At 43.1% G+C, this 26,630-nt stretch overlaps 1 protein-coding gene and 1 long non-coding RNA gene across 3 annotated transcripts in view; both read left to right on the forward strand.

Moving 5' to 3' along the window:
- bbs9 (Bardet-Biedl syndrome 9) overlaps positions 1-26,630 on the forward strand; it is a 220,148-nt gene that overhangs the window by 114,258 nt on the left and 79,260 nt on the right. The window contains exon 19 of the mRNA XM_074683754.1: positions 15,916-16,098. Within this exon, the coding sequence (XP_074539855.1) occupies positions 15,916-16,098 (183 nt within the window). The remainder of the gene's footprint in view (positions 1-15,915; positions 16,099-26,630) is intronic.
- On the forward strand, positions 5,464-7,515 carry LOC141800259 (uncharacterized). Of its 2 annotated transcripts, none has more exons than XR_012599312.1 (3): positions 5,464-5,567; positions 7,171-7,262; positions 7,402-7,515. It is a non-coding gene; the product is annotated as an uncharacterized LOC141800259 (long non-coding RNA). The 2 variants fall into 2 exon arrangements; XR_012599313.1 differs by having other exon boundaries at positions 7,405-7,504.

Here is a 26,630-nt window from a genome sequence, read left to right on the forward strand (position 1 = left end):
TCTCTTGATATTTCTTAAAGTCCCTCACATTTCCTTGATGTCTCTTTTTGTCTCTCGATGTGTCTTGATGTCGTTCTATCTTCCTTGATAATCCTTGTTGTCTCTTCATCTCTTTTGGTTTTCAACGTTTGTCTTTTGATATTCCTTGATATTCCTTGATGTTTCTTTATATTCCTTAGTAATTGATTTGATGTCTCCATATGGCTTTAAATGACCCTCTAGTCCTATTATGTTCTTTGATGTCTCTTCATGTTTCTTGACGTCCCTCAATGTATCTTTGGATTTCTTGATGTCTCTTCATGATGATCCTTAATTTGTTGGGGGAATTTCTTGAAATTCTCTGATGTTCCTTGATGTTCCTAAACATCCCTTTATATGGATTTGATGTCTCTTTATATGTCTTGATGTTTCTGTATTTCCTATGATCTATTCCTTGATGTCCCTTGATGTGTCTTGACGTCCCTCTATGTTCCTTGAAATTTCTTGATATCTCTTCATTTCCCTTGATGCCTGTTGATGTTCCTTGATTTCTTTTGATATCCCTTGATATTCTTCAACATTTCTTGATATTCCTTGATGTCCCTGGATGTTTCTTGATGTTCCTTTATGCTTGATCTTGATGTCTCCTGATGTCTCTTGATGTTTCTCTATTTTATATGATCCATTCCTTGATATTCCTTGATATTCTCTGATGTCTCTTGATGTACCTTGATATTCCTCAATGTCCCTTGATGTTTCTTGATGTGTCTTACTCTGTCTTGATGTCTCTTGTTGTCTCTTGATGTCCCTCTATTTTCTTTTATCTCTTCCTTGATGTTTATCACTTTTCCTTGATGTCCCTTGATGTCTCTTGTCATTACTTAAGGTCCCTTGATGTTTCTTGATATTTTTGATGTTTCTTACTGTGAATTGATGTCTCGTAATATTCCTTGATATTCCTTGATGTCCCTGGATGTTTCTTTGTGTGTCTTGATGTGTCTTGATGTCCTTCTATCTTCCTTGATAATCCTTGTTGTCTCTCTATGTCCCTTGATGCTTGACGTTTGTCTTTTGACATTCCTTGATATTTCCTTGATGTTCATAGATGTTCATTGATTTAATCTCCTGATGTCTCTTGGTGTCCCTCTGTGTTCTATGATGTTCCTTGATACTCCTTGATGTTTCTTGATTTTCCTTGATGTTCCTTGATTTCTTTTGTAATTTCTTGATATTCTCTGATGTTCCTTAGCGTTCCTTCTTTTGGATTTAATTATCCCTTCTATATTCTATGATGTTCCTTGGTATTCGTTGATGTCCATAATGCTGTTTCTTGATGTCCCTCTATGTTTCTTGAAATTTCTTGATTTCTCTTCATTTTCCTGTATGCCCCTTGATGTTCCTTGATTTCTTTTAATATCCCTTGATATTCTTCAACATTTCTTGATATTCCTTGATGTCCCTGGTTGTTCCTTAATGTTTGATCTTGATGTCTCTTGATACTTCACTATTTTCGATGACCTATTCCTTGATATTCTTCAATGTCCCTTGATGTTTCTCGAGTTTCTTGATGTGTCTTACTCTGTCTTGACGTCTCTTGATGTCCCTCTATTTTTTTTATTTCTTCCTTGATGTTCCTTGATGTTCTTTGATGTGTCTTATTGTGTATTGATGTCTCGTAATATTCCTTGATGTTTCTTGATGTTCCTTTTGTGTTTGATCCTAATGTCTCCTGATATCTCTCAATGCTTCTTGATGTCTCCTGATGTACCATCACTGTTTTGTTGCCACAGTGCCAACAGGCAGGATTTCAGATTGATTTAATCTGGGATCAGGTTTTGTTTCTCTTTTTTCCTCTTGCTGTTTGTAGCATTAACTTCTTGATTTATCTAATCACAGTTTCTTCAGTTTACAGACGTCTACCTGTGTGTTACGGTGATTTAACGCTGTATAAACGGCCGTGTACTCTAATGTGTGCGTCGTGAACCTTCTGGTGAGCAGTTAAGGTTTCACCTAGCAGTGTTTGTGTTTTCATCTGCCCATATTTCAGCCTCTCAGGAAAAAAAGAGCCATATTCATCCTGGATCTGAGCGACAGAGTCAGGGCAGGTCCCACACACTCGACCTATCAGCGCAGAATAAAGCTCTTTGTTCGTGACCGTGTGAACACGCGTGTCAAAGAAAAGCAGAAGGCCTCCCTCCCTCCCTCCCTCGGCCCCGCCGTCCCAGAGAAAACACCCGAGTTCAGCCGGCTCTTTGACGGAGCTGGACAGCCTCATAAATCACAGCGCCGCGTTCTAGCAGCGGTGAACGACGGCCTGTGAGAGCGTCTCTGACAGCGGCGAATAGAAGAGAGTAACTTTATTTTTCTTACAGAGGAAACCTCAGACACCTTCTCACTCAGCGTACTTTTACATTTCACACTCACCTCGACTCGAGCAGGAGAGTCTGGATCCAGAGCGTCCATCTCTCCTGCTCCGGTCTCAGAGTTTAGTAGAATTACTCGACGGGGAGTATCAGGGAATTTTGATGAGGTGATTTTGAAGTAAAACACTTTTTCTCAACCTGCCTCTTTAATCTGTGGTTTCCTTCAGACTCTTCACCTGTAGCAGCCTCTATCTGTCGGTAATAGACGAGCTCTTTTCTGGACATGTGAAAAATAAATTTCAACGGTGTGAAACTCTCTGACACACGCTGATAATCGGCTCTGGAGGCAGCACAGGGTGAAGGTTTGAAGAGGAGGAAAGCAGAAGTCTGGAGACGCAGAGGAGTGCGGAGGTGGTCATCGTTATCAGCACGGTGCATTCTGGAGCTTTCCACAGCGGATGATAAACCACCAGAGGTTGGATCAGGTTGGGTTGCCAGATCCTATCTCTTAATCCTCCACCTCTCCTCCCCCGCGCCAACAACAAGCTCCCTCTGTCTCCATCTCGTCCTCCGTCTTCATCTCAAACCCAGTTTCCCACCTGTCTCTGTGCGTCCCGTCTGCTCCTCTCTCCTCCTTTCTCCTCCCGGCTTATCGGCTCGGTGCAGACAGGCGCTCTTATCAGGATTGTGTGTTTGTGTGCTTGTTTTGACCACAGACAATAGTGGTTACTGTCTGTCTGTGTGGTATCTGTCTATCACTCTGGAGGAGAGATGCTGATCACTTAAACGCTCCAGATCGCTCTGTCTCCACCGCTCGCCGCTTGTTTTTCCACGTCTTCATCCTCTCATGATTCTTTATTGGCATCCTTCAGAAAACTAACCACAGGTCTTCCTCAGATCCCTCTGTCTCTTCACGTAATCCCAGACAGACTCCATCATGTTGGGATCAGGTCTCTGTGTGAGCCGTACCATCACTTTCAGGACTTCTTCTTCATGATACCAGCCGTTTGTTCGGGGTCCTTCTGCTGCTGCAGATTAACTTTGGGGCCTCCTGGTGGTTTTTTTCTGATGGATCACCAATAATCCAGACCAAATTTATAACTCCGTTTACAGAAATTCAGCTTCAAACTTATTGGGACACCCACAGTGCTTCACTCTTAAATTTTAACATGAGTGTCATTTCGTTTTTACATTGAAGGTTTGGCCCCTCTTGACATTTGTTGGTTTACCTGACCCCACTTGTTCTGCAAGTTTTGACCTTATTGCACAGCTGACCATCTTCTTATTCAAAGGGAAATAAGCATGATGTGTTTTTTAGGCTGCTCAGGGTCTTTATTTAGTTCTGGGGGATATATTTACCTTTGAAAATGGTCCAACCTGGGAGAAGTACTTTCCAGAAGCCAGTACTTGGTAGCTAAATGTCTCTGATTGGTGGTTTAAGGCCAGTGCCACTGCTTTCAAGTCATGACTCTCAGGCTATGGCCCTGAAGCCAAAGCTAGACTGCTCTTGGGTCATGGCCGACGCTATTAGGCAAGGGCTTTTAGGCCAGGGCTTTAGGACCAAGGCTTTAAGGCAAAGGCTTTTAGCCCAGGGCAACGTCTTTTAGGCTAAGGCCACAGCTTTTAGGCCAGGGCTTTAGGACCAAGGCTATTAGGAAGTCACAAAGCCAAGGCCACAGCTCTAAGACTGAGAACCTGAAGGCAAGGCCACAGCTTTGAGGACCAAGGCTTTAAGGCCAAGGCAAACGCTGCAAGGCAAAGGCTTTTAGACCAAGGCCACGGCTTTTAGGGAGAGGCTTTCTAGGCCAAGGCTGCGGCTTTTAGGCAAGGGCTTCAGGACCAAGGCTTTTAGGAAGTCACAAAGCCAAGGTCACAGCTCTAAGACTAAGACCAAAACCCTGAAGCCAAGGCTTCAAGGCCAAGGCAAACACTTCAAAGGTGTTAGGCCAAGGCCACGTCTTTTAGGGAAAGGCTTTTAGGTCAAGGCCACAGTTTTTAGACCAAAGCTACAGCTTTTAGGCAAATGCTTTTAGGCCAAGGCCATAGCTTTAGGGCCAAGACCACAGTCTTAAGACATAGACAAGGCCACGATTTTTAGGCAAAGACCACAGTCTTAAGACATAGACAAGGCCACGATTTTTAGGCAAAGACCACAGTTTTCTGTCAAAAGGCTTTCTAGCCATGGCCATGGCTTTAAGGCAAAGGCGTTCAGGCCAAGGCTACGGCTTTTAGGCCACGCTTTTTAGCAAGACATTAAGCCAGTGCCACAAAGCCAAAGTCACGGCTCTTGGACCAAGGCCCTGAAGCCAAGGCCACGGCTTTCAGGTGTAACTGCAGAGCTTCCTGGCTTCCTATTTTCTTCTATAGTGTCATTTTTGCTGAAAGCCCTTCTTTGTTGTCTAATCCCTTCAGTCTCTGGTGCGGTCTTCCAATGGTTAACATTTTTTTCTTCATACTTTATTGTCTTGTTTTAAATAATTGGCCCAGGATTTCTGTGTCTGACCTGGGACATGAAACGATCTTCATCATCCTCATCCTCGCTGTGGTCTCAGTTTGTCTGATCCTGTTCAGCCTGAAGCCTCCTTTAGTTTTTTCTGTTTCACCTCAGGACAACGACGACGCTGAGCTCCTGTTCAGTAGAGTCAGTTGATCCTGCTCCGACTTTAATCCGACAGGATCTGACTCTGGTTTTAAATTAAAGGGCAGTTACACCAAATATTGATTTAATTCAGATTTTTCTTTTGTCCACTCCCTCGTAAGTTTGTTAATTCATGAAAATAAGCTGTGTGTGTGTGTGTGTGTGTGTGTGTGTGTGTGTGTGTGTGTGTGTAATTGAATCCTTGCAGCCCTTTCATTACTAAATAAACGTGTTCCTAGGTTAGTGCGTGCCAGAGGCGTCGCCTGGCCCGGGCATCCGGGGCTTCAGCCCCGGATGTCTTTTCCTCAGCCCCGGATAATTCAACTTCAGAATGAACATTGAGCCACCAAAGAAGTTGTAGTTTCCGTTTTCATGAACGCAACACAGGATGACGTCTTGTTGATGCCAAGACCAATCAGAGAGGGGTTGCGTGAAGGATCCGTTTTCTATTGGCTAAGGACGCGCTGGATTCAGCCAGGCATTAAAAAAACTGCACCTGACAGCCACAGAAAAAATGGACATAAGAAGATTTTTCAAACAGAACGAGGCTGAGGCTCACGTCTCCTGGAAGCATTCAACGGACGAAGGTAAATGAAAAATTTAATTTTCATTTGTTTATCCCTTGAAAATTATCTTAAACTAGTGTCAGGCGGGCGTGTGTGCCGGTACCTTGGCGCTGTGGTAAGGTACCGGCAGGGCTAGACGTGCAGTTTTTAGGCGGGCTGAAAACCCGCGGTGCAGGGCTCGGCCGTCCAGTCGTCCCAGAGATGTAAAGACGTGCTTACGGGACGTCGATAATTGATAGCGCTCGCTCTCCCGGGACAAGCTGAAGGCACATCACCGTCGCAACCATTGACTGTGTAAAATACTATGCATATTACCGCGCTAAGCTTCTCACAGCACGAGACTCACAGAAAAGTTTAGCTAGCCTGCGGGGCTAGTCTGCCTTTTAGCTACAAGACTTGACACAAATAAGGTCTGTCTGTCTCTCTCTTTCATGTGGTCGCGTTCGTGCGAGTGCACATATCTTAATACTTCCTCTATCACAGTCACTGTACAAGAGATTGTAGTTTGAATTAGCCCTCTTTCACTGGCTCAGTCTGCCTCCTCCACATGCACTCTCTCCTGCTCTGAAGACAGAGCGCCGTCGCGTACGCGAAGCGTCTGTTTACATGAAGCGCGGTCTCATCAGTCAGCAAAATGAGACACAGAGAGCACTGCTAAAACTTTAGAGACTTTTAGACTTATGGTAAGTTGTTTTCAGCCAACACAGCCCTCTAACAACCCCGCTTTGATTTAAACGATTGTCGGGAGATGCACTCGCGGTGATCATAAGTCATGGATCACACGCACTGTCCGCGTGCTTGTGCTCGTGCATGAAGTAAACCGTGCCGAAGTCCACCTCTCTGAAGCCTGCCAAAGCAGAGAAGTGAATTGTGCTTAAGCACGGCACGGTTGCGGTCACATTGGCCATTCAAAGCATGCTTAGGGGTTGAAACCTGCTTAAAACCCTTAAAATCCCAAGCACTCTCTGAGCGTTTTTTGCTTCTGTCATATTTTACTCACTGTGCTCTCATTTTTCACTGTGAAGTGAAGTGCAGCACCTCTATAGACTCAGGACAACCGTGGCTATAGGCTGATGTAACTTAATTATGTCTATATGCAGTGTAACAAAATTCAAAAGCTGTAATTCATTAGAAAAAAAGAGATACGAAAAAAATGTTTTTTTTTCTGATTTAATTTTTTTTTTAATAAGGTGGGAGTATATACAACACACTTTTAGGTACCCGAGGCATAAGGAACACAGGGAAAAAGTGTTGTGGTTCCATCTTTACAGAATCTACACATTCTGGTACCTAAGATAAGTTGATTTGAATTTAAGGCCGGTTTTTGCTTCTGTCACATTTTTACTCACTGTGGACTCATTTTTTACTCACTCACTCACTCACTCACTCACTCACTCACTCACTCACTCACTCACTCACTCACTCACTCACAGTTTGTGAGTTCAATGCTCAAGTTCTTTCTTGCATCCTGCTCAAAATGAATTGTATTATTAATAAAACAAACAAACAAAAAAAAAGGAAATGCAACTAATCCTGTTGTAATGGCCAGATGTTCCCTTAAATGATTGCTTTTTGATAACACCTATTATGATAAAATTAATCTGCTGTTATATTCTGTTTACAGATGACATTGACACTACAGGAAAGGAGAATAAAAGGGAAGATCCCAAGCAAAGGGAGGTAGAAGGAGACCAAGAAGACAATCATGACACTGAGGTCAGTGATTTGGGGGCAGCAGAAACAGGGCCAAGACGCATAAAGCATCACTGCTTTCCCTCCAGCATGTTTGGCAAGGCAAAAATCATTTAATATGTTCTGTTGTCATTGAATATCCATTTTTTTGTTTTTCTGGCAGCAGATTCAAAGGATGGAAGGAATGAGCAGATGGAGAGAAAAGGGCAGCTGAAACAGAGGTGCAACACAACACAATAGGGGTGGAAAGAAAAATTAAGTTCATGTTCAAATGGCTCAACATTAATATACTTAATAAATCTTAAGTAAATATACACATGTGTTGTGCTTTTTGGGGGGAAATATGACTCCTGATATTGTCTGTGCATCATCACTCAACATTTTTTTCATGGTCTGGTGTGTGAAACAAAACAAAACAAAAGCAAACTAAAAATCACAAATCATGTAACCTCTAACACTTTAAAAAATGAGGGGGAATATGACGAGGCTTCAGTCAAAATATTTATTAAAAAAAATATTTTTGGCTTTAATTCCTGTATTATCTATACGTGCATCATCCTGATCTATCAGTACAATATAATTTACTTTTGACACATTCTTAATAGAGGTCGACCGATATGGGTTTTTTGGGGGCCGATGCCGATGCCGATGCTTTCCAAATTTGGGCAGCCGATGCCGATATGCATAGCCGATTTTTCCAATTTGATATTCAGGCCGATTGTTAAATAAATATATATTTATCACATTTTTGTGAAATGCAGCAATTTCTGAGCAACTAAAAGAAATCTATTACAACAAGTCGTGTCCAGTCCTCTGAACATTTATTCAGCTTTCAAAACAATTAAATATTTTGTCTGAGTAAACACCCAATGTAACAGCATTAGTAAACATTCACACTCTTCTTAAAATGTCAAAAAAGAAATTTAAACTTATGAATATAATTTGAACAAAAGTATGTAATGTATCCAAGTGGTTCCACAAGTTTGAGGTGCTCATCTTTTTTGTTCCTGATCAAAAATTGTGTTATTTTATACAACGGATCAAAAATCGGCTTTTTAAAAGAAAATACGGCCGATGGCCGATAGAGACAAATGTCCAAATATCGGCCCGATATGTCGTCTGGCCGATATATCGGTCTACCTCTAGTTCTTAAGTAGGCTACATGTTGGCAGTACCAGGCTGTAGCAAAGACGTAACAGGGCGAAAGAAAGCATAGAGATGGACCATACATCCCGGGTAGGATCCCCTGAACCTCCCTATAGGATCTGGGCTCAGCCCCCAATGTTCTCAGTCCCAAGAAACGCCCCTGGTGCGTGCAAATTTACCGCTGTGTGTAAGAGTGTGTGTGATGATGTAATACTTCCTCAGAGTGTGTGTTTGCGCCTGCATATGTAACTGTATCCGTGTGTGTGTGTGTGTGTGTGTGTGTATTAGTCACCCTGCAGGAGGAAATGGGCTCTGTGATTCTAGCCGTCGTTAAACTGAGGTACTAATTGGCTCTTTAATTAGGACACGGGAACGCCGCGCTAAAGCACACACACACACACACACGTAACACACTCATTTAACCCCTGTATGAACCTTTCTACTGTTTCCTTAACTTCTTTTTTTCTCTCTCTCTCTCACACACACGCACACACTCTTTCTTTCCCTCCTCTCGGTTTCTGCTCATCCTTTCATCCTCCAGAGAAGAAGTGATGCCACGTCGTTTTCTGCCAAACAGACTTCTGTCATTTTCCACTCACACAGATAGTACGCTTTGTGTGTGTGTGTCAGTGTGTGTTTCAGTGTGTATGTGTTTCCATGTCCCTGTGTGTATTTTTCTGTTTGTGTGTGCGGCTTGGAGTCCGTCCACGCTGCTTGTTGCGGCTAACAGAGCAGGAAACGTCTAATCTGTCAGCTCTGAGGAGCACACACACACACACACACACACACACAGTGAAAACACACACACTGAAAACACACACACACACACTGCGCTTTGTTTCTCCGTGTGTCACTTTATCCGAGGATAAAACTCTGGCAACCAATCATTTTGATTCATTCCTGCTCTGGCAGCCGCTCTCACTAATTTCCACTTGACAGGAGCTCATTTTCGTCCTGGCTGCTGAGCGCGCTCACTCGCTGTTTTCAGTTTCAGGAAGTTGTAAACAAGCGCTCCTTTAGCTGCCGTGCAAAACACAGAAATCACCAGAAACACACCCAAACACAGAGAGGGGAGAGCTGCTGCTGCTCAGAGACGTCCGACACAGAGTCAGGCCTGAGTGTGTTAGTGTCGTCAAAGTCAAAGTTTCTATGACAACACCACGCCGGCTGATGAAGTTTAGTAGAGAGAAGAGACATCTGTGTTTTTCTCTGCTAAAAATGATTTCTGTGATTAATTTTGTAGTGATGGTGGACACTGGAGCCTAACTGTCAGACAGAAAAGGACAGAAGAACAGAAGAAAGAGAAACGGGAGAGAAATAGAGCACAAGCTGAAGGCTAAAACACAAGCTAAAGGCTAAATTAATGAGCTAGAGGCTAAAACACAAGCTAATGGTTTTAACGTGTTAAAGGCTAAATCACAAGCTAAAGGCTAAACAATATGCTAAAGGCTAAAACACAAGTTAAATCATGAGCTAAAGGCTAAAACACGAGTTAAACGCGTGCACATAAGATCTAGGCAAAAAAAGGAGTGAAAGCTTGAAACACAAGCGAAAGGCTAAATCAGGAGCTAAAAGCTAAATCACAAGCTAGAGGCTAAGACATAAGCTGAAGCTTTAAACGTGAGGTAAAGGTTGAAACATGAGCTAAGAGCTAAAACATGATCTAAAGGCTTAACATGGCTTAAAGGCTAGAATACCAGCTAAAGGCTAAATGATGAGCTTAAAGTCAAATCACAAGCATGAGGCTAAAACAAAAGCTATAGATTCAAACATGTTCTAAATTCTTTGACACGGGCTAAAGGCAAAAAAAAAAACAAGCTTAAGGCTCAACACATTTTAGCAAAAAGCTAAAATACCAGCTGAAGGCTAAATCAGGAGCTTAAAGCTAAATCACAAGCTTGAGGTTAAAACATAATCTGATAGTTTAAACATGAGCTAAAGGTTAAAACACTAGCTTAAAGCAAAAACACAAGCCAGAGGCCAAACATGGGCTAAAGTCTAGAATATAAGTTGAAGGCTAAAACACAAGTAAAAAGCCAAATCAAGAGCTAAGAGATAAAACACAAGCTAAAGGCTAGCGTGGGCTAAAGGCTAGAATACCAGATGAAGGCTAAAACACAAGCCAAAAGCAAAAACATGACCTAAAGGCATAAACGCAGGCTTAATGTTTAAACAAGGGCTCAAGACTAAAATGCCATCTAAAAGCTAATTCACAACTTGAGGCTAAAACATGAGCTAAAGGCTAAAACACAAGCTTAACTGTTTGTGCTAATGTTGCCTCCAACCCACAGTCAGCAGTTATTCTGCAGTGGTCTGTTCAAACTTGAGAGTCTATCAATAAAATGAAGAGCCAGGTTACGTTAGCTCTGCTTGGTGAGGTTGGAGTTGGTAGATGAGCTCTGGTAGGACAGAACCAGGATTCACTAACGTTACACGTTACAGACACGTCTCAGAGCTTTGTTTTTCTCCATTCATTTCCAAAGCAAACACCTTGTTGAGAGGCACATCTTGATTTTCGCAGCTCATTTCTTAGTGAAACTGAAGCCACAAACATTCATGTTTGTCTGCATCAGGCGCACATTCATAAGACCTTGGTGTGTCCTTTGTTTTCTTTTACTTTGCCTCGATGTGTGTGTCTGCGTCTCACTCCCCAGAAACTCTTTGTCCTCGTGTTTGGAAGGAATAATCAGAGAAGAAGAAGAATAATATTTTCCCACAGACAGTTTGATCGCTTTGATTTCAGCTCTCAGAAGTTTTTAACGCTGTCAGCTGAGCTTCATTAGTGTGTCGCTGGGATGTAAACCAGGTGGAGGTGTGTGAGTCGTCTCTTTATGCTCCATGAATGGAGTCCTGACTCCTCTGTGGACACATCAGGAGGTCTCGACCCCGGCGGCGTCGTCTACTGCAGGTTGTTTGAGGTCACCTGCAGTTCAGCTACCGTGTGTGTGTGTGTGTTCATCTTTCTTATGCATGTTTATTTTTACTTCCTATCACATGTAGTTTTTCCACTTTCATATGTGTGATGGATTTTTAGCTTCATGTATGTGCGTGGTGCTCCATCACTAATGTGTGAGTGTGTGTGTGTGTGTGTCCGGGCTAAAAGTGTCTTTGTGTTCTCTCAGCTGGCATCAATCAGAGTGTGTGTGGAGCCGAGCCGCTGCCAACAATAGAGCCCTTCATTGGACGTGGAGCCTTTTATCAATACACACATATATAAATGCACACACACACACTTAAGGAGACCCTGAGGGGAGGGTGGTCGGGTCGTGTGTGAGGAGAAAGCTTGTGCTGCCGTGTTGCAGGAGGATACGGAGAATTCAGTTGGTTTAGTCGGTTTAGTGATGCACAGTGAGTCAGATTATCTTCTAGATTGAGCAGTAGATTTGGCTTCACTTGTAAAATCTGCAAAGTCATCCTTCTTTTATCCTGTCTGTAATTTTAATGAGAAACAACTTAAATCGAAGCTACAAAGAGACGTCAAATGAGCTCTAGCATCCTTGCGCCTGTGGAGGAATGTTACAGCCATTTTTGAAGGCAGTACCAGGTCGTTCCAGAGGGTGGTGCTATGCTGGTAGCTGAACATTGAGTTGACAGATGTATTAGGAAGTGGATTTCACAATTTGAAGCAGATTGAAATTTATATGATGGAGTGACTTCCTTGTTCATGACTAGACATCAGAGTTTGATTTAGCACCAGAGACACACCATGAGGTACCAGAAATCTTTTGATAGCCTTTCATGTCTAATGTGTGTACAACACACTCACCAAAGGTGGAGGTGATTGAAAAAAAACCTAGAACAAGTTTGTTTGAATATAGACCCTGTGAAAAGGGTGGTCAGAATTTCAGAGAAAATGTCTTCAGACTTTTTGTAGCTTTGAGTATGATACATGCTTAACTATTTTCATGGCAGTGTGTTGAATAGTGTTGTAGGGCTGAATGTTTGGAATTAGAAAATTTAAGGGGGCGCTATTGAGCCAATTTGGGCAATTTTCTGCAACAGGACCAGGAAACTATCATATTTTTTACCAGGCCAGCTGAAGGCACAAAATTTGGGTAAAGAAATTTTTTAAGTTTTGTTAACTACCACCGCTCAGGGAAACAGTGCACATTGAATTTTCCCGCCTTTAGTGAGTCACATGACCAGCTGCACGGAACTCTCAATCAGTGTGTGACATCATCACCAACTGCTGCCCTCTCAGCAGTGAAATTGACCGCGATTTTGGAAATGTATCCTCATAAGTGCCACAATTTTGACCAAATCTCTCTTAAAAAATCAGAAATTTTGTTGTAAATTTCTCAGGAATCCATTCATGTCATTTTAAAAGCTGTACCACTTTTGTCTGGACGACAAAATGCCGTGGCATGTGTGGCGCTGGATCCTCCTCTTCCATTCATTCTTATAGGGGAAGCTGAAAGGGCTTCTTTGGGGTTCACTGACTTTGAGGACTCGTCATTCAAAAACCATTTGAGAAACAACAAATTCACGCAGAGCTTTTGTAAAGCAGGTTTCTCTCTTTTATCTGAGCAAATTTCAAGCGGATACAATTAATGACCTAAGAGAAGGTAATGTTTGAAAAAGGCCCAAAATGTGGCCAATTTTTTTTTGAAAGGCAAATAGCTGGCTTGCTGTTTGAGATAGGTCAGGGGTGTGAGTGTATGATTTTTGCATCTCAATGAGATGAACATTTTGACGTTAGTTTGATCTCTCTACAACATTCCTACTGCCATACAGAGCCATTTTAGTGTGCCTAGGTGGCGCTAGAGAGCATATTTTGGTATATTGGGGTCACTTTGGTATCATATTGATTTTTTTTGCCAATTTAGTCTTGAACAGATGAATTTTGGTGAGTGTATGAGCACGTCGGGTGATCAAATTAGAGCTCAAAGACCGGACGGGATAATAAGAAAGAAACTGACCAAATACAATGGTGTCCTCTCCCACATTTAAACTGTGGTCTGGACTTTCTGTAGTCTGTAAGGGGCTACTTGAGTAGAGTAGGATCATGTGACCGTGTGTATGAGTGCTGTTGTGGCTAACCTGTAAGGTGTGAGTGACACAGCACCCGTAGGTGACCTGGGTCCTGACAGACTGAAGGAGACTCTGAGGATCAGACTGACAGGAGCTGCTTGCTCTCTTCTACCTGAACGTTCAGGTTTAGAGTTACACAAATCAAAAACGGATAACTTTGCCAATTCCTCCTAAACACACACACACACACTCAGACACACACACACTTCACTTTTCCTGCGTCTCTGTTTTCTCAGTATCAGATGGCGAGCTCTGGATCCATTTGTCAGACAAACTGCTGGCGTGCGTTGGCTCTCCGTCCTGCAGATCACTCATTTATCTGAACACACACTCGTCCATTAGTCCCAGATCTGCTTTCACCTCCTCCTCGTCTCTCCGCTCCTCCTTCCATTCTCCTCTTCTCTCGTTTCTCTCCTCGTTGTCTCTCTGCCTGTCCTCTCTTGTCGTCCTCGTCTCTATCCGTCTTGCTCTGTCATCACTCGCTGGATCGCTCCACTCGCCTCCTCTCCTCTCTTGTTGTCCTGATGGAGGGATGGAGGAGTTGACCTCTTGCTGGGGGGTCGGAGTTCACCTCCTTCATGCAGACACTTGCTGACCTGTGTTTCAGGGTAAAACCAGAAAGCACTTAGTCTCCTCTTCTGCTGGTTTTCCTTTCGGAGCCGGTGTTGGGTTTCTGTTTGCTCCTGATCCTGTTTCTCAGATTTAAAGGGTTTTTGAAAACACGCAACAGGAGCAACAAGATGCTGCAGAGTCTGAGTGACAGCAACCGGCAACCTGACCTCTGCTGACTTCCTTTTTTCTTTTCTTGAGTTTTCTGTTGATGAAATACACTCATCTGTAAATAAAGAAGCAAAAAAACATAAATACTCAAAGCCACCTTAATATTTCTCATTGAATTTGACCCAATCCCCAAATGCTGAACTTTCTGAGTGTGTAACAAAGATTGGCTCAAGATTTTCAGAGGGATCAACAAAGTGTCCCAGCCTGAGTGCGCGGAACTAAGAAATAAGGAACAAAAAACAGAAAATCGTAGCTACGCTGGAGTAAACCAATATCCAAATGTCAAAAAACAACTTGCAAGATTTTCCAACAAAATGAAGTGTCAACTTTTACAGGAATAATCGTCAATTGTCTCCTCTGGGCTTTTATACATGTGTGTCAGTGTCTGTGTCTGCCTCATACCCCCTCCTCAGCCTGGATGATGATGCTTTTGTTGTTTTTGGATGTGTCTGGGCAGAGATTAAGCATGGTTGCATCAGCCAATCACAGAGCTCTCAGTGTGCAACTGACTTTGGGGCTTGATAATAGCGAGTGGAAGAAGCTAATCAGATTAGCTATGATAGCGGACGTAGCATGGGGCAAGAAAACACACAACTGAAGTGAAACAAAACGCCAATAGAGATACAGATTAAGCTTTTTCCTAAAAAGGGTGAAGCTTTGCTCGACTTCACCTGCTTTCAGGAACTTGGAGAGCAACGCGATTTAGCTTTCTGCTAACCAAGTATGTGTCAAATACCTGTGGTTTGCTTGTGCTAACATGTTAAGTCAGGGGCACGGCTCTCGAGTCTCTACCACAAAGAAACGCAATGCTACAGGTGGTTGCTGGGCTAGTGTGTGTGTTTACCTAGCTGCAATCGGAGGCTTCGGGTGTGTGCTGCAGTTGGCACTGAGCCAAGGAGGAGGAGCCGAGTTTGAATGTTGTGCGTTCTGCATCACGTCAAGGTAATCATCCTTCAAGAAAAGTTCCAATGAAAGATTTTATCCAGAGGTTGAAGCTAGGATCCACCTCCTACAAAATGAAGCGTCAATTTTACAGGAATAATCCTCAATTGTAGCTCCCTGGCCTCTTTCCATGTGTGTCAGTGTCTGTGTCTGCCTCATGTCACCTCCTCAGCCTGGATGTTGAGTTTTGGTTGCTTTGGGATGTGTCTGGGCAGAGATTAAGTGTGGTTACATCAGCCAATCACAGAGTGTCCAGAGCACAACCGACTTTGCGGCTTGATAATAGCGAGTGGAAGAAGCTAATCAGATTAGCTATGATAGCGGACGTAGCAGGGGTCAAGAAAACACACAACGGAAGTGAAACAAAACTCCACTAGAGATACAGAAAAAGCTTTTTCCTAAAACAAGGGTGAAGCTTGGCTTGACTTTCACCTGCTTTCAGGAACTTGGAGAGCAACGCAAGTTAGCTTTCTGCTAACCAAGTATGCGTCGAATACCTGCGGTTGGCTTGTGCTGACATGTTAAGTCAGGGGCACCGCTCTCGAATCTCTCCCACAAAGAAATGCAATGCAACAGGTGGTTGCTGGGCTAGTAAGTGTGTTCACATAATCACTGTTGGGGGTGTGGGTGTGTGCTGCAGCTGGCACTGAGCCAAGAAGGAGGAGCCCAGTTTGAAGGTTGAACGAAATATTTTATCCAGAGGTCAAAGCTTGGATTAGTGTGTATTAGAGATGCTATCTGACTCCTCCTCCTCCTCCTCCTCCTCCTCCTCCTCCAGGTGATCTCATTGGCCGAGGCCGCTGAGGAAACCCGGCTGCAGCTGGAGGAGGCGTTTGTGCGTCTGCGGAGCGCCACACACCTGCTGGTCCTGCTGCTGTCGCTATGGCAGGGCCTGACCCCGGACCAGACCGCCATCCTGGAGGCCACGCTGCTGCCATTACTGCAGGACACCCCACAGCTGGTACACACACACACACACACACACACACACACACACACACACACACACGTGCATTAAGGCAGCTATTAACATGTCAGGGTCAGTCCATCCGTCTGCAGCCTGCTCAGCACACACAGCCGTCGCTTTAACACACTCTGAAAACTTTAAAACACATTAAGTGCTTCTGGTCCCTGAGGAATACACACACACACACACACACACTAACACACACACACAGAGTCATACACAGGCACTTTCTAAATCACACACTCACTCTCCTCTCAACACTCACCTGTCGGCTCTGAGCTGCGAGTGTGTTCTGGTACCTGTTTATGATTTAAGCATTACAGCTCTGTGTGAGTGTGTGTGTGTGTGCGTGTGTGTGTGTGTGTGTGTGTGTGTGTGTGTTAGAATCCGACTTGCAGCTACAAAGACTGAAAAATGAAGGTAAAAACCTGCAGTTCCTCCACCGGCCACTTGGGGCTGAATCCTAAAACGAAGGTCTCAGCGTGAATAAATGACGTTTTAGGCTTTTATCAACCCCTGACTCACACTCTGATCCCTGTGTGTGTGTGTGTAAGTGTGTGTGTGAGTGTGTGTGAGTGTGTGAGGCTGGAAATAGACGGGGTGATAATGAGAGGTTCAGGGGATTGATCAGAGCTTTGGAAAAACTAACACACACCACAGGTACACACTCTCTGCGGAGAGAGATCCTCTGTGGTCAGCCTGCAGCAGATGGAGGAGCTCTGTCAACACACACACACACACACACACACACACACACACACACACACACACACACACACACACACACACACACACTGCCTTCTCTTAGGACAGGTCAGAATCAGTTTTCCTCTCTGATCGGGGACAGGAATAGGTTTAGAGGGTCAGCTGATGAGGCTCAGGGGAGTGTGTTCCTCAATGTGTGTGTGTGTGTGTGTGTGTGTGTTGTTTGAACACGGATTAATGGGATAATGTGAATGACCAGTAATCAGGGTCACGTCCACATCGTGATAAATAACAGCTGCTCTGATGAGCTATATTCAGAAACAAAAACACGGAGCTGAGACCACGAGCTGACGGAGAGAGAACGACTTTTCCTCCATCATCGTTTATTATCCCACAGAACATCTCACCACACTAAAAATAAAATACACTTACCTCATGAGTCCAGAAATGAGTCTCATATCAGGGTTTAATGAGACAAAAATAAGAAATTCCTTTAATAAAAAACTGTTCAGGCTCCTTATGACGACTTCTAATTAACAGCTGGATGTTCAGACTGAGCGTGTGCAGGTTTTTAAGCCTCTTCATTTTTATATGTTAAAGAAATCCCTGAATCTGTCTGTGACTGATCGAAACACTTTGTTCTGAAAAAAGCCAAAATTTTTACCTGAATATCAGTTGTTTCAGAACGCAACACGGTACTCTAGGTTTCTGTGACAACACCACGCCAGCTGATGAAGTTAAGTAGATAAAACAGAGATCTGTGTTTTTCTCTGCTGAAAACAATTTCTGTGATTAATTTTGTAGTGATGGTGGACACTGGAGCCTAACTGTCAGACAGAAAAAGGACAGAAGAGCAGAAGAAAGGTAAATAGGAGAGAGATAGAGCACGAGCTAAAGGCTAACACAGGGGCTAAAGGGTAAAACATGAGCTGAAGGCTTAAACACAGGCTAGGGGCTAACAAAAGGGGCTAAAGGTTAAAACACTAGTTAGAGGCTAAAACATGGACTGAATACTAAAAAAGGCTGTAAGCTAAAAACACCAGTAAATGGCTTAAACATGAGCTAAAGACTAAAACACAAACTTAAGGTTAAGACACAGACATTTGGCTAAAACACTTGTTAAAGGCTAAAAAGCATAGCTAAGACTAAAACACAAGCTAAAGGCAAAAAACACAGACTAAAGGCTGAAACACAAGCTAAAGGCTAAAACACTCCTTAAAGGCTAAAACACAGACTAAAGGCTGAAACATGGTTTTAAAGCTAAAACACAAGCTAAAGGCTAAAACACAAGCTAAAGGCTAAAACACAAGCTAAAGGCTTAAACACTCGTTAAAGGCTAAAACACAGACTAAAGGCTGAAACATGGTTTTAAGGCTAAAACACAAGCTAAAGGCTAAAACACAAGCTAAAGGCTTAAACACTCGTTAAAGGCTAAAACACAGACTTCAGGCTAAAAGACAAGCTAAAAGCTGAAACATGGTTTTAAGGCGTAAACACAAGCTAAAGGCTAAAACAAAAGCTAAAGGCTCTAACACTTGTTAAAGGCTAAAACACAGACTTAAGCCTGAAACATGGTTTTAAGGCTAAAACACAAGCTAAAGGCTAAAACACAAGCTAAAGGCTAAAACAAAAGCTAAAGGCTCTAACACTTGTTAAAGGCTAAAACACAGACTTAAGCCTGAAACATGGTTTTAAGGCTAAAACACAAGCTAAAGGCTAAAACACAAGCTAAAGGCTAAAACACAAGCTAAAGGCTTAAACAAAAGCCAAAGGCTCTAACACTTGTTAAAGGCTAAAACACAGACCAAAGGCTAAAGCACAAGCTAAAGTTTAAAACACTTACTTAAGGCTAAAACAAGGACTTAAGACTAAAATTCAAAGAAAATTTGTTCCCAAACAAACACATGCTTAAAGTCACATATTTAGGACAGTGAGTGGAGATTTCGGGCCAGAAGGTGGCGCTGCTGTCCAATTAAAACAGATCCTCCTCATTGCATCTTAAAGAGACTTTCTAAAGTCATCACACAAGATTCTCCTAACTGGACCTCAAACACCAAGGCCTGCTCCGCTATTAACAGGCCTCTGGAGAACTGGCCAATCAGAGGAAAGGGGGGTTATTTTTAAAGAGACAGCAGCTGAAACACAAGGATGAAATAAGACTAAAGACTAAGACTTAGAAAGTACAATACCCTATCGTCCAGCAGTGAAAGGCACATTTTGCCTCATAAAATTGATATTAAAATCTCAAAAACTGTGAGACCCTGATGGTGTCATCATCCCTTCTGTCTGTTTTACTAAGATGACTCCATCACCTGTTCCATCTCTGCTCTTTGAGATCAGAAAATATATCAGCGCTGAATTATGTGACAGAAAGCCAACAGGCCTCAGACCTCTGTGTCATCCTTCATCTTTACTCAGATAATGTGACCATCCAGCTGAGATACAAAGAGCAAAAACTTCCCAAATATTCCAAAAATGTGCTGCAAGCTCAGTTTTTATCTCATTTCCAAGAAACCTGATGAAGACAGGAGCATCTGACGGCGGCTGTGTCTGCTCACCAAGAGTTATCTGACACACACCGACAGGTATGTTTAGAATAAGACGCTCAGAAAGGATGAATCCTCCTCCAAGGAGGCGAGTTCAGGGAAAGAGGAGACAGAGGAGTGTCAGAGGAAATGCATCTGTGTGGCATCGAAGCAAACGTCTCATTTAGCTGCAGCCGACCTGAACACCTCCTCCTCCTCCTCCTCCTCTTCAGCATTCCTCCAGGCGCTCTGTCTCCACATACGTCTCTCCTCTCACTCCTCCTTTTTCTGTCTGCTTCACTTCTTAATTTCTTTATTCCTGCTCCATCTCCTCCCTCCTTTGTCTCCGTCCATCTGTCAGTCATCCCTGAAGCAGACTTGCTGACACGCTCTGTCTGCCTGCTATTCCTGCCCGACCCCCCGGTCCGTGTCCCGTCCTCTGTTTACCCTCCCTGAATCCGCCGTACAGCTGTGCAGCCCGCCGCGCCCTGGCTCCCTGCCCTCCTGACCAGAAACGTCTGTATAATACCTGAAATTGTTTCTTTAGGCTTGTTCCACCGCAGAGCTATTTACAGCGCAGTAAAAAATCATATTTAGAAGACGTCGTCTGCAGCTGGAGCTGCTGGAGCTGCTGGGAGCGGATAGAGACGCATTGAAGAGAACATGAAACCAATCAGCAGGGTTTGATTTTTTAAAGCCACATAAGGTCCTCACTGTGTTCCCACCAGGTGTCCCTTTATACCAAACAGATCAGATTTATTTTTCAAACCTGTGTGGTCCAACCCGAGAACGTTAGGAGAACTTTGTCTTAACTAAACCCACGGTAACCAGGAAGTGGTGCCAGTGTTGGACAAGCAGAGGCTTCAGCTAGCAAAGGTTAAAAGTCCTCGTCACTGACAGATGACTGCTGATGTGATGGTTTCAAAATCTAGGAAAAATAAGGGAATTTTTTTCATCTAAGCCAGTGTTAGAGTAAAAACTGTTCACATTTGTTTCAGGCACTCCATCCAGCGCCTCACTTTGTCTCTGTCATCTCACATCTTCTCCTCATATCCATTCTGAGCTCTCATCCAAAGAGCGCACCGCTCTCACCCACAGTCGTTTACGAGCAGGATTTTGATTCTTTATTTGAGGACCTTCTGCAGATATGAGATTAAAATGCGATTAATTTGATTAATTAATTACAAATCCTGTAATTAATTAGTTGTTTTTTTAATCACCTGACAGCACTAATTATTAGAGTCCATCTGAACCTTATTCACCTCCCAAGTCCCGAAAAACGACTTGATATAAGATAACAGAAGCCAAAAAAGAAGCCTAAATTGGCATAAAGGGTAAAAAAAAAATCTGCCAACAGGGTAAGAAACAAACCTCTTTCTTTCAAGTACATTTTTCATACCCCACTGACACATTTTTCTTATTCCCAGGTGTTATTTTTGCCCTTGAATTTGTCTGTTTTTGGTCTCAAACTTAAGCCTCTTGTCCCCTTAAATTTATATTTTTAAAGCCGTTCTTTAACTATTTTCCCACCAGAATTTTAAGTATGTTTTATTTTGCCATCCCCACAATTTTAGACTCTCCCCACTTAAATACATTTTTTTCTCCAGTTTTACAACTTTTCATTTGTCACCTACAAATTTTGACAATTACCCTGAAATTTCTTTATTTTTCCTGATATTTTTTTTCTTACAATAAAGTTCCCCATTAACAATAAGAAAATCAAAACTTTGTTTACAACTTTACTTTTATCTCCCCAGTATTTGACTTGTTTCTGCCATTTTCCCTTACAAATTCAGACTTTTTTTTCCAGAATTTTGACTTTTTCTTGAAAAAAAAAATAAAAATCTTACTACTATAAATTAGAACTGCATTTTTCCAACCCCACTGGTAGATAATTACCCGTTTTAAACACCTTATGTGTATTGTGATTTCTAGAATCCAGATACTGCATCTTACAAAAAAACAAAGAAAAAAAAAAAAAAACTTTTTTTTTTCTCATTTGTCATTTTTTCCCTAACTTTTTTATTCTTTGATCGAGCGATGCTCAAAAATGTGATGGCTAAATAAATCCTCATATCCTCACACAGAGTTTTGTTAAAATACAGGCATTTCAATCAGGTGTTTTTGTCTTTTTTTTTTTTTTTCGTCCAAGGAACAAGTGCATTTTTGTTTCTTGAAATAAAAATATTGTTCTGATACAAGAAACCACATTTTTCTACCTTATCAACAAACTTTTTTATGACTCTTTATACACAGTTTTTTTTATGACACATTGGAGGGTCAGGCCTCAAACACCAAGGTCTGCCCATAGCTCCGCCCCTAACAGGCCTCAGAGGTCTGGCCAATCAGTGTGAAGGGGGTTTGTGGACCCGAGACTTAAAGAGACGGCAGCTAAAACAGAGCATTTCAGACAGAGGCTGAAATAAGGGTTTACTAAAAGAAAAAACAGAGAGAGAAGTAGAGATTCTTCATGAGCTATAAATCATGTAAAGATACTACGGGGGGACCAGAGGGACAGAATAAAGACCATGAAAGCAAAATGTCCCCTCTTGAAGGACAACACACTGTCTTTAAAACACAAAATGTTGCTCTACATTCATATCTCTGGCCTTTGAGACCAGTTACTTGGTTAAAATCCCATTTTTTTCAGAGCTGATATAAAAATGTAAACCCTGATTTTGTAGGAGAAGTTAATGTAAAGAAGATTGAACTTCCCCGAGGGCTGACGGTTCTGCGATGTTCTCACACAGAGAGCTGTAACTCTGTCTCTATAAATGACTTTCCCAGTCAGGACGCTGGGACTGAAGGATAACTGTCTGAACATTTATTTGTCTCTTTGGGAGTCCCTCAAGGTCGTGGGCTGGGCCCTGGAAGATGTCATCCCCGACCGTTCAGTGAGGTTGAAATCACACTGGAGACGTTTCCCTGTCAGATCTGATAATCCTGATGTAGTCCACAGGCCGTTTAAGGGCTTAGGTCCTGAAAAGAGAGACGGAGGTTTCAACATCCAGAGACGTTTCCAAACAGGTGTCAAAAAAGAAACTATAGTCGGCCAAACTACAGGCAGTATAACTGACCACATTGTTACCATTGAGTGATGCCGATATTCAGTTAGTAGGTGAGTTTGTTGGTCTCTGGTAAAATAAAATATAAGGGCTATAATTAAAACATGTTGTGAAACAAAAAGAAAGCATTTAACTAGATTTTAGAAGAAAGTTTAAATCAAAAGTTTGAAGTCCACCTGAGTTGGGAGTTTTCCAGCCGAGCTCAAGTTGTAAAAGATCAGTTTAAAGACCCAGGTCGACGGACCAAAAGTTTCAACATGCAGGGTTACCAACTACTTAGTAAGGAAAGCAGTTATTGGTTGTCCTCTAGGCAGATAGACTGGAAGCCTCTAGATTAAAAGCCACTAGAATAGACTCTGCTAGAAGCTGTAGGATGAGAAGCCACTAAACTACAAACTAAAGCCGTTACATCACATGCTGCTAGACTGGAAACTGCTACAGTCCACTGGACTAGAAGCTAGAAGCCAGCAACTAGACTACAAGCCACTATATTAGAAGCCAGCAACCAGACTAGAAGAAAGTAATGGCTGGGCTACAGGCCAAAAGCTAAACTAGAGGCCAGAAGCCAATAGGTAAGAAGCCAGCAACAAGATAAAAAGCCAGAAACTGATGGACTAGAAGCCACAAGCCACTAGGCTAGAGGCTAGCAACTAGACTAAAAGCCAGAAGGTGCTACACTAAAAGGTAGTAGCTAGACCAAAAACCACTTGAATAGACTAGAAGCCACTCAACTTGACTGAAAGCCAGCAACTAGACTAGAAGCCAGAAACTGATAAACTAGAAGCCAAAAGCTGCTAGACTAGGAGCCAGAAGCCGCTTGGCCAGAATCCAGCAACTAGACCTGAAGCCAGCAGCTAGACCAGAAACCACTCAACTAGGCTGGAAGCCAGCAACTAAAAGAGATGTCAGAAGCCATAAGATAAGAAGCAACTAGACAAGAAGAGAGGCCAGCAACAAGATAAAAGCCAGAAACTGCTCGAGTTGAAGCCACAAGCCACTAGGCCAGAAGCCAGCAACTAGACTAGAGACCAGAAGCTAGACCAGAAACCACTTAACTAGACGAGAAGCCAGCAACAAGTCAAGAATCCAGAAGCCAGCAACTACACTAGACGCTAGAAACCACTAGGCTAGAAGCCAGAAACTAAACTAAAGGTCAGAAGGTGCTAGACTAGAAGCTAGCAGCTAACCCAGAAACCACTTGACTAGACTAGAAGCCACTAAATTAAACTGAAAGCCAGCAACAAGATAAAAGCCAGAAACTGCTAGAGTTGAAGCCCAAAGCTGCTAGACTAGAAGCCAGAAGCCACCTGACTTGAAACCAGCAGCTAGACCAGAAACCACTTAACTAAACTGGAAGCCAACAAGATAAAAGCCAGGATTTGCTTGGGTTGAAGCCACAAGCCACCAGGCCAGAAGCTAGCTACTAGACTAGAACCCAGAAGGTGCTGGACTAGGAGCTAACAGCTAGACCAGAAACCACCTTACTAGACAAGAAGCCACTCTACTAGACTAGAGGCTAGAAGCCACAAGGCTAGAAGCCAGCTAGAGGTCAAAGCAAAAAGATAAGAAGCCAGCAACTTGACTAGAAGCCACTTAACTAGACTAGAAGCCAGCAACAAGATAAAAAGCCAGAAACTGCTAGACAAAGCTAGCAACTAGACTAGGAGCCACTTGACTAGAAACCACCAAGTACACCAGAAGCCAGAAGCTGCTAGACTAGGAGTCTGAAACTACTAGACAAGAAGCCAGCAACAAGACAAATACCAGGAACTGCTAGACTAGAAGCCAGAAGCCACTAAGCCAGAGGCCAGCAACAAGACTAGAAACCAGAAACTCACCAGGTAAAACAAAATGAGCAGGCAGAGGACAAAGGGGGGCACGGAGGAAAACCATGAGGCTGGGGACCACAATCACTGAGGCTGGAAACAAATCAGAGCAGGAAGTGACGTTCTCAGTATGAGGCGAAACAAACAGGATTAGACCAATAAAGGATGAGACTGAACATAAACCACCAGCTGACAGCGCAGGTGTTCACTCTCAACGTTCTGATTGGCTGCTGCACTTCCTGCTTCAGATCAAACATGAGAAAACGATTCAGGATTTCACTGTGACGTCTTCACAAACGACTGAAACACACCAACGGATTAACAGCACCACACACGACAGAAACATGAGACGGATGAAATAAACAGGAGTAATCTGATTACAGTGTTTACACGACGCTCATTTTTCTCTGGTCCTGTTTATGAAAATGTTCAAACCCTCCATCTGTAACCGCTCAGAGCTCATCCATGTGTGCCTGCTTATTGTTATCGGGGTGTTTATACGGAGCATTTCTCTCTGTTTGTTATTAAAGACATTATAATCAGAACAGTAAACTCTGTAATTCTGCTCTGATCAATAATTCAACCAAACTAAACACGTTTGGCTCCGTGGAAAAGGCGCCGGAGCAGATCGATCCTGACACAACGAGCGGGAATCAACTCCAGAAAGAAAAGAGATGAAATATGAAAAAGTCTGAGCTCGTAAAAAGCTGCACGTGTTCCCCCTCCAAAGATGGCAGAATTAAACAATCCCTCGCTTGTTTTTCGCCGCAGGAATCAAACCGCTCTCCGATTACGGCGTTAGAGGAAACTCGGTCTTAATTTATCGCCCTGGCTCTCCTCCAGCGCCGCTCCGCCTCTCTGTGCTTCCTTTCTTCTGCTTCAGGAGGATGGATGTCTGAAGACGTTTAATTTCCCTGCTCAGTGTGTGTGTGTGTGTGTGTGTGTGTGTGTGTGTGTGTGTGTGTGTGAAGTTTCCACAGAAACCTGCAGTTATGTCGCTCCAAGTATTTGATAACCTGGTGAGGTATTGTGCTAAGAATAGGTCACATCCCCTCTTCCTCATCCTCCTCCTCTCTCATTTTCCCTCCCTCCAGACGCGCCTCCTCCCCCCTCCCTCCCTCGCTCTTATCTCTTGCCCCTTGTCTTCTCCCCGTCTTTAATATCTGCCCTCCCCTCCATCATCGGCTCATCTCCTTGACCTTCCCCGTGTCTCCTCCTCCTCCTCCTCCTCCTCCTCCTCCTCCTCCTCGTCTCTGTCTGTGTCTCTGTCTGTGTCTCTGTCATCATCATTACAGGCCTGATTACCTGTCATTATGGCTCATTAGGGGGCTATCAGTGTGGCGGCAGGCGGGGGGAGGACGGGGTAAAGGGTGGGGGGAGGGGGTTACCTGTCAGCGTACCCAGCACAGACTCAGTAATGTAATGTCGTCCAATCAGACGCCTGGTTACAGGTTCAGGAGGCTGTGAAGGAGCTTTTCAACCAGTGGCTTCCTCAATGAAATGCTGCAAGAAAAAAAAAGCATAAACAAGCTTCTCCACAGTGTATCTTTTGTATTTTTGTCATTTCCTTGTTAAAACGCTTCATCAGCGCACTTTGGAGGAGCGTGAGATGCAAAACAGCGCCACCCTTGTGAAGCGCTCATTGTATATTGTTATACACTGTCTCCTGCTATCTGTGGCTTCATCTACACGACGTTTCATCCAAAAATGCTAAAACACAACACAGTGAAAAAATCTGTGTTTACACGGAAATGCAGAGGGACTGAAAACACTGTAGTAAGCATGCCAGGCCTGTAGGTGGCGCTATAACTGTCTTGTCCAGAAGCAGCTTTTGGTAGATCTCATTACTAAAAGTATTCGCTCACATGCATGACTCACATATGAACTTAAGTGCCATCCCATTTCTAACCATTGACTGTCTAACGAGTGGACAGCGTTGCTCCTCCATTTATCATCGTACGGTTTTGAAGCAAAAATTCCTCCGTCTCAGGCGCAGCCATTGTAGCAGTTTGGAGCCAGAGTCTGTGCAGTAGAAACAGTGAGGGATTCTGGGAGAATCTGAGTGGAGCTGGGTGACAAAAATATTTTTTTTATTTCTTTCGAGAGTCTAATCACTTCCTGACTCTACCTCCAGACATATTTTACGATCCCTGAAAAAATACACAAGAATGTCAGCTGTTAATCATCCTTAAACATTACGGAAAGCCTCGTTTTTAACCTCTTATAACTAATGAAAACAAAACTTTTCAGAAAAAAGAGGACTTGAATAAAAGACAGCCAAATGATATCTTCAAATCACCACAACAATCAGACGTGAGAAACATTTCTACCAGGTGTATTAATTTTTTAAAGTTTGACCACAGCCCATCTGGAATGGCTGGAAAGCCGTATTTTTAAACCTATAC

This window comes from Halichoeres trimaculatus, unplaced genomic scaffold, assembly GCF_033239565.1.
Source record: "Halichoeres trimaculatus isolate MK-OKI-2021-1 unplaced genomic scaffold, fHalTri1.1 fHalTri1_scaffold_12, whole genome shotgun sequence".
In the NCBI taxonomy this organism is placed as follows: Eukaryota; Metazoa; Chordata; class Actinopteri; order Labriformes; family Labridae; genus Halichoeres; species Halichoeres trimaculatus.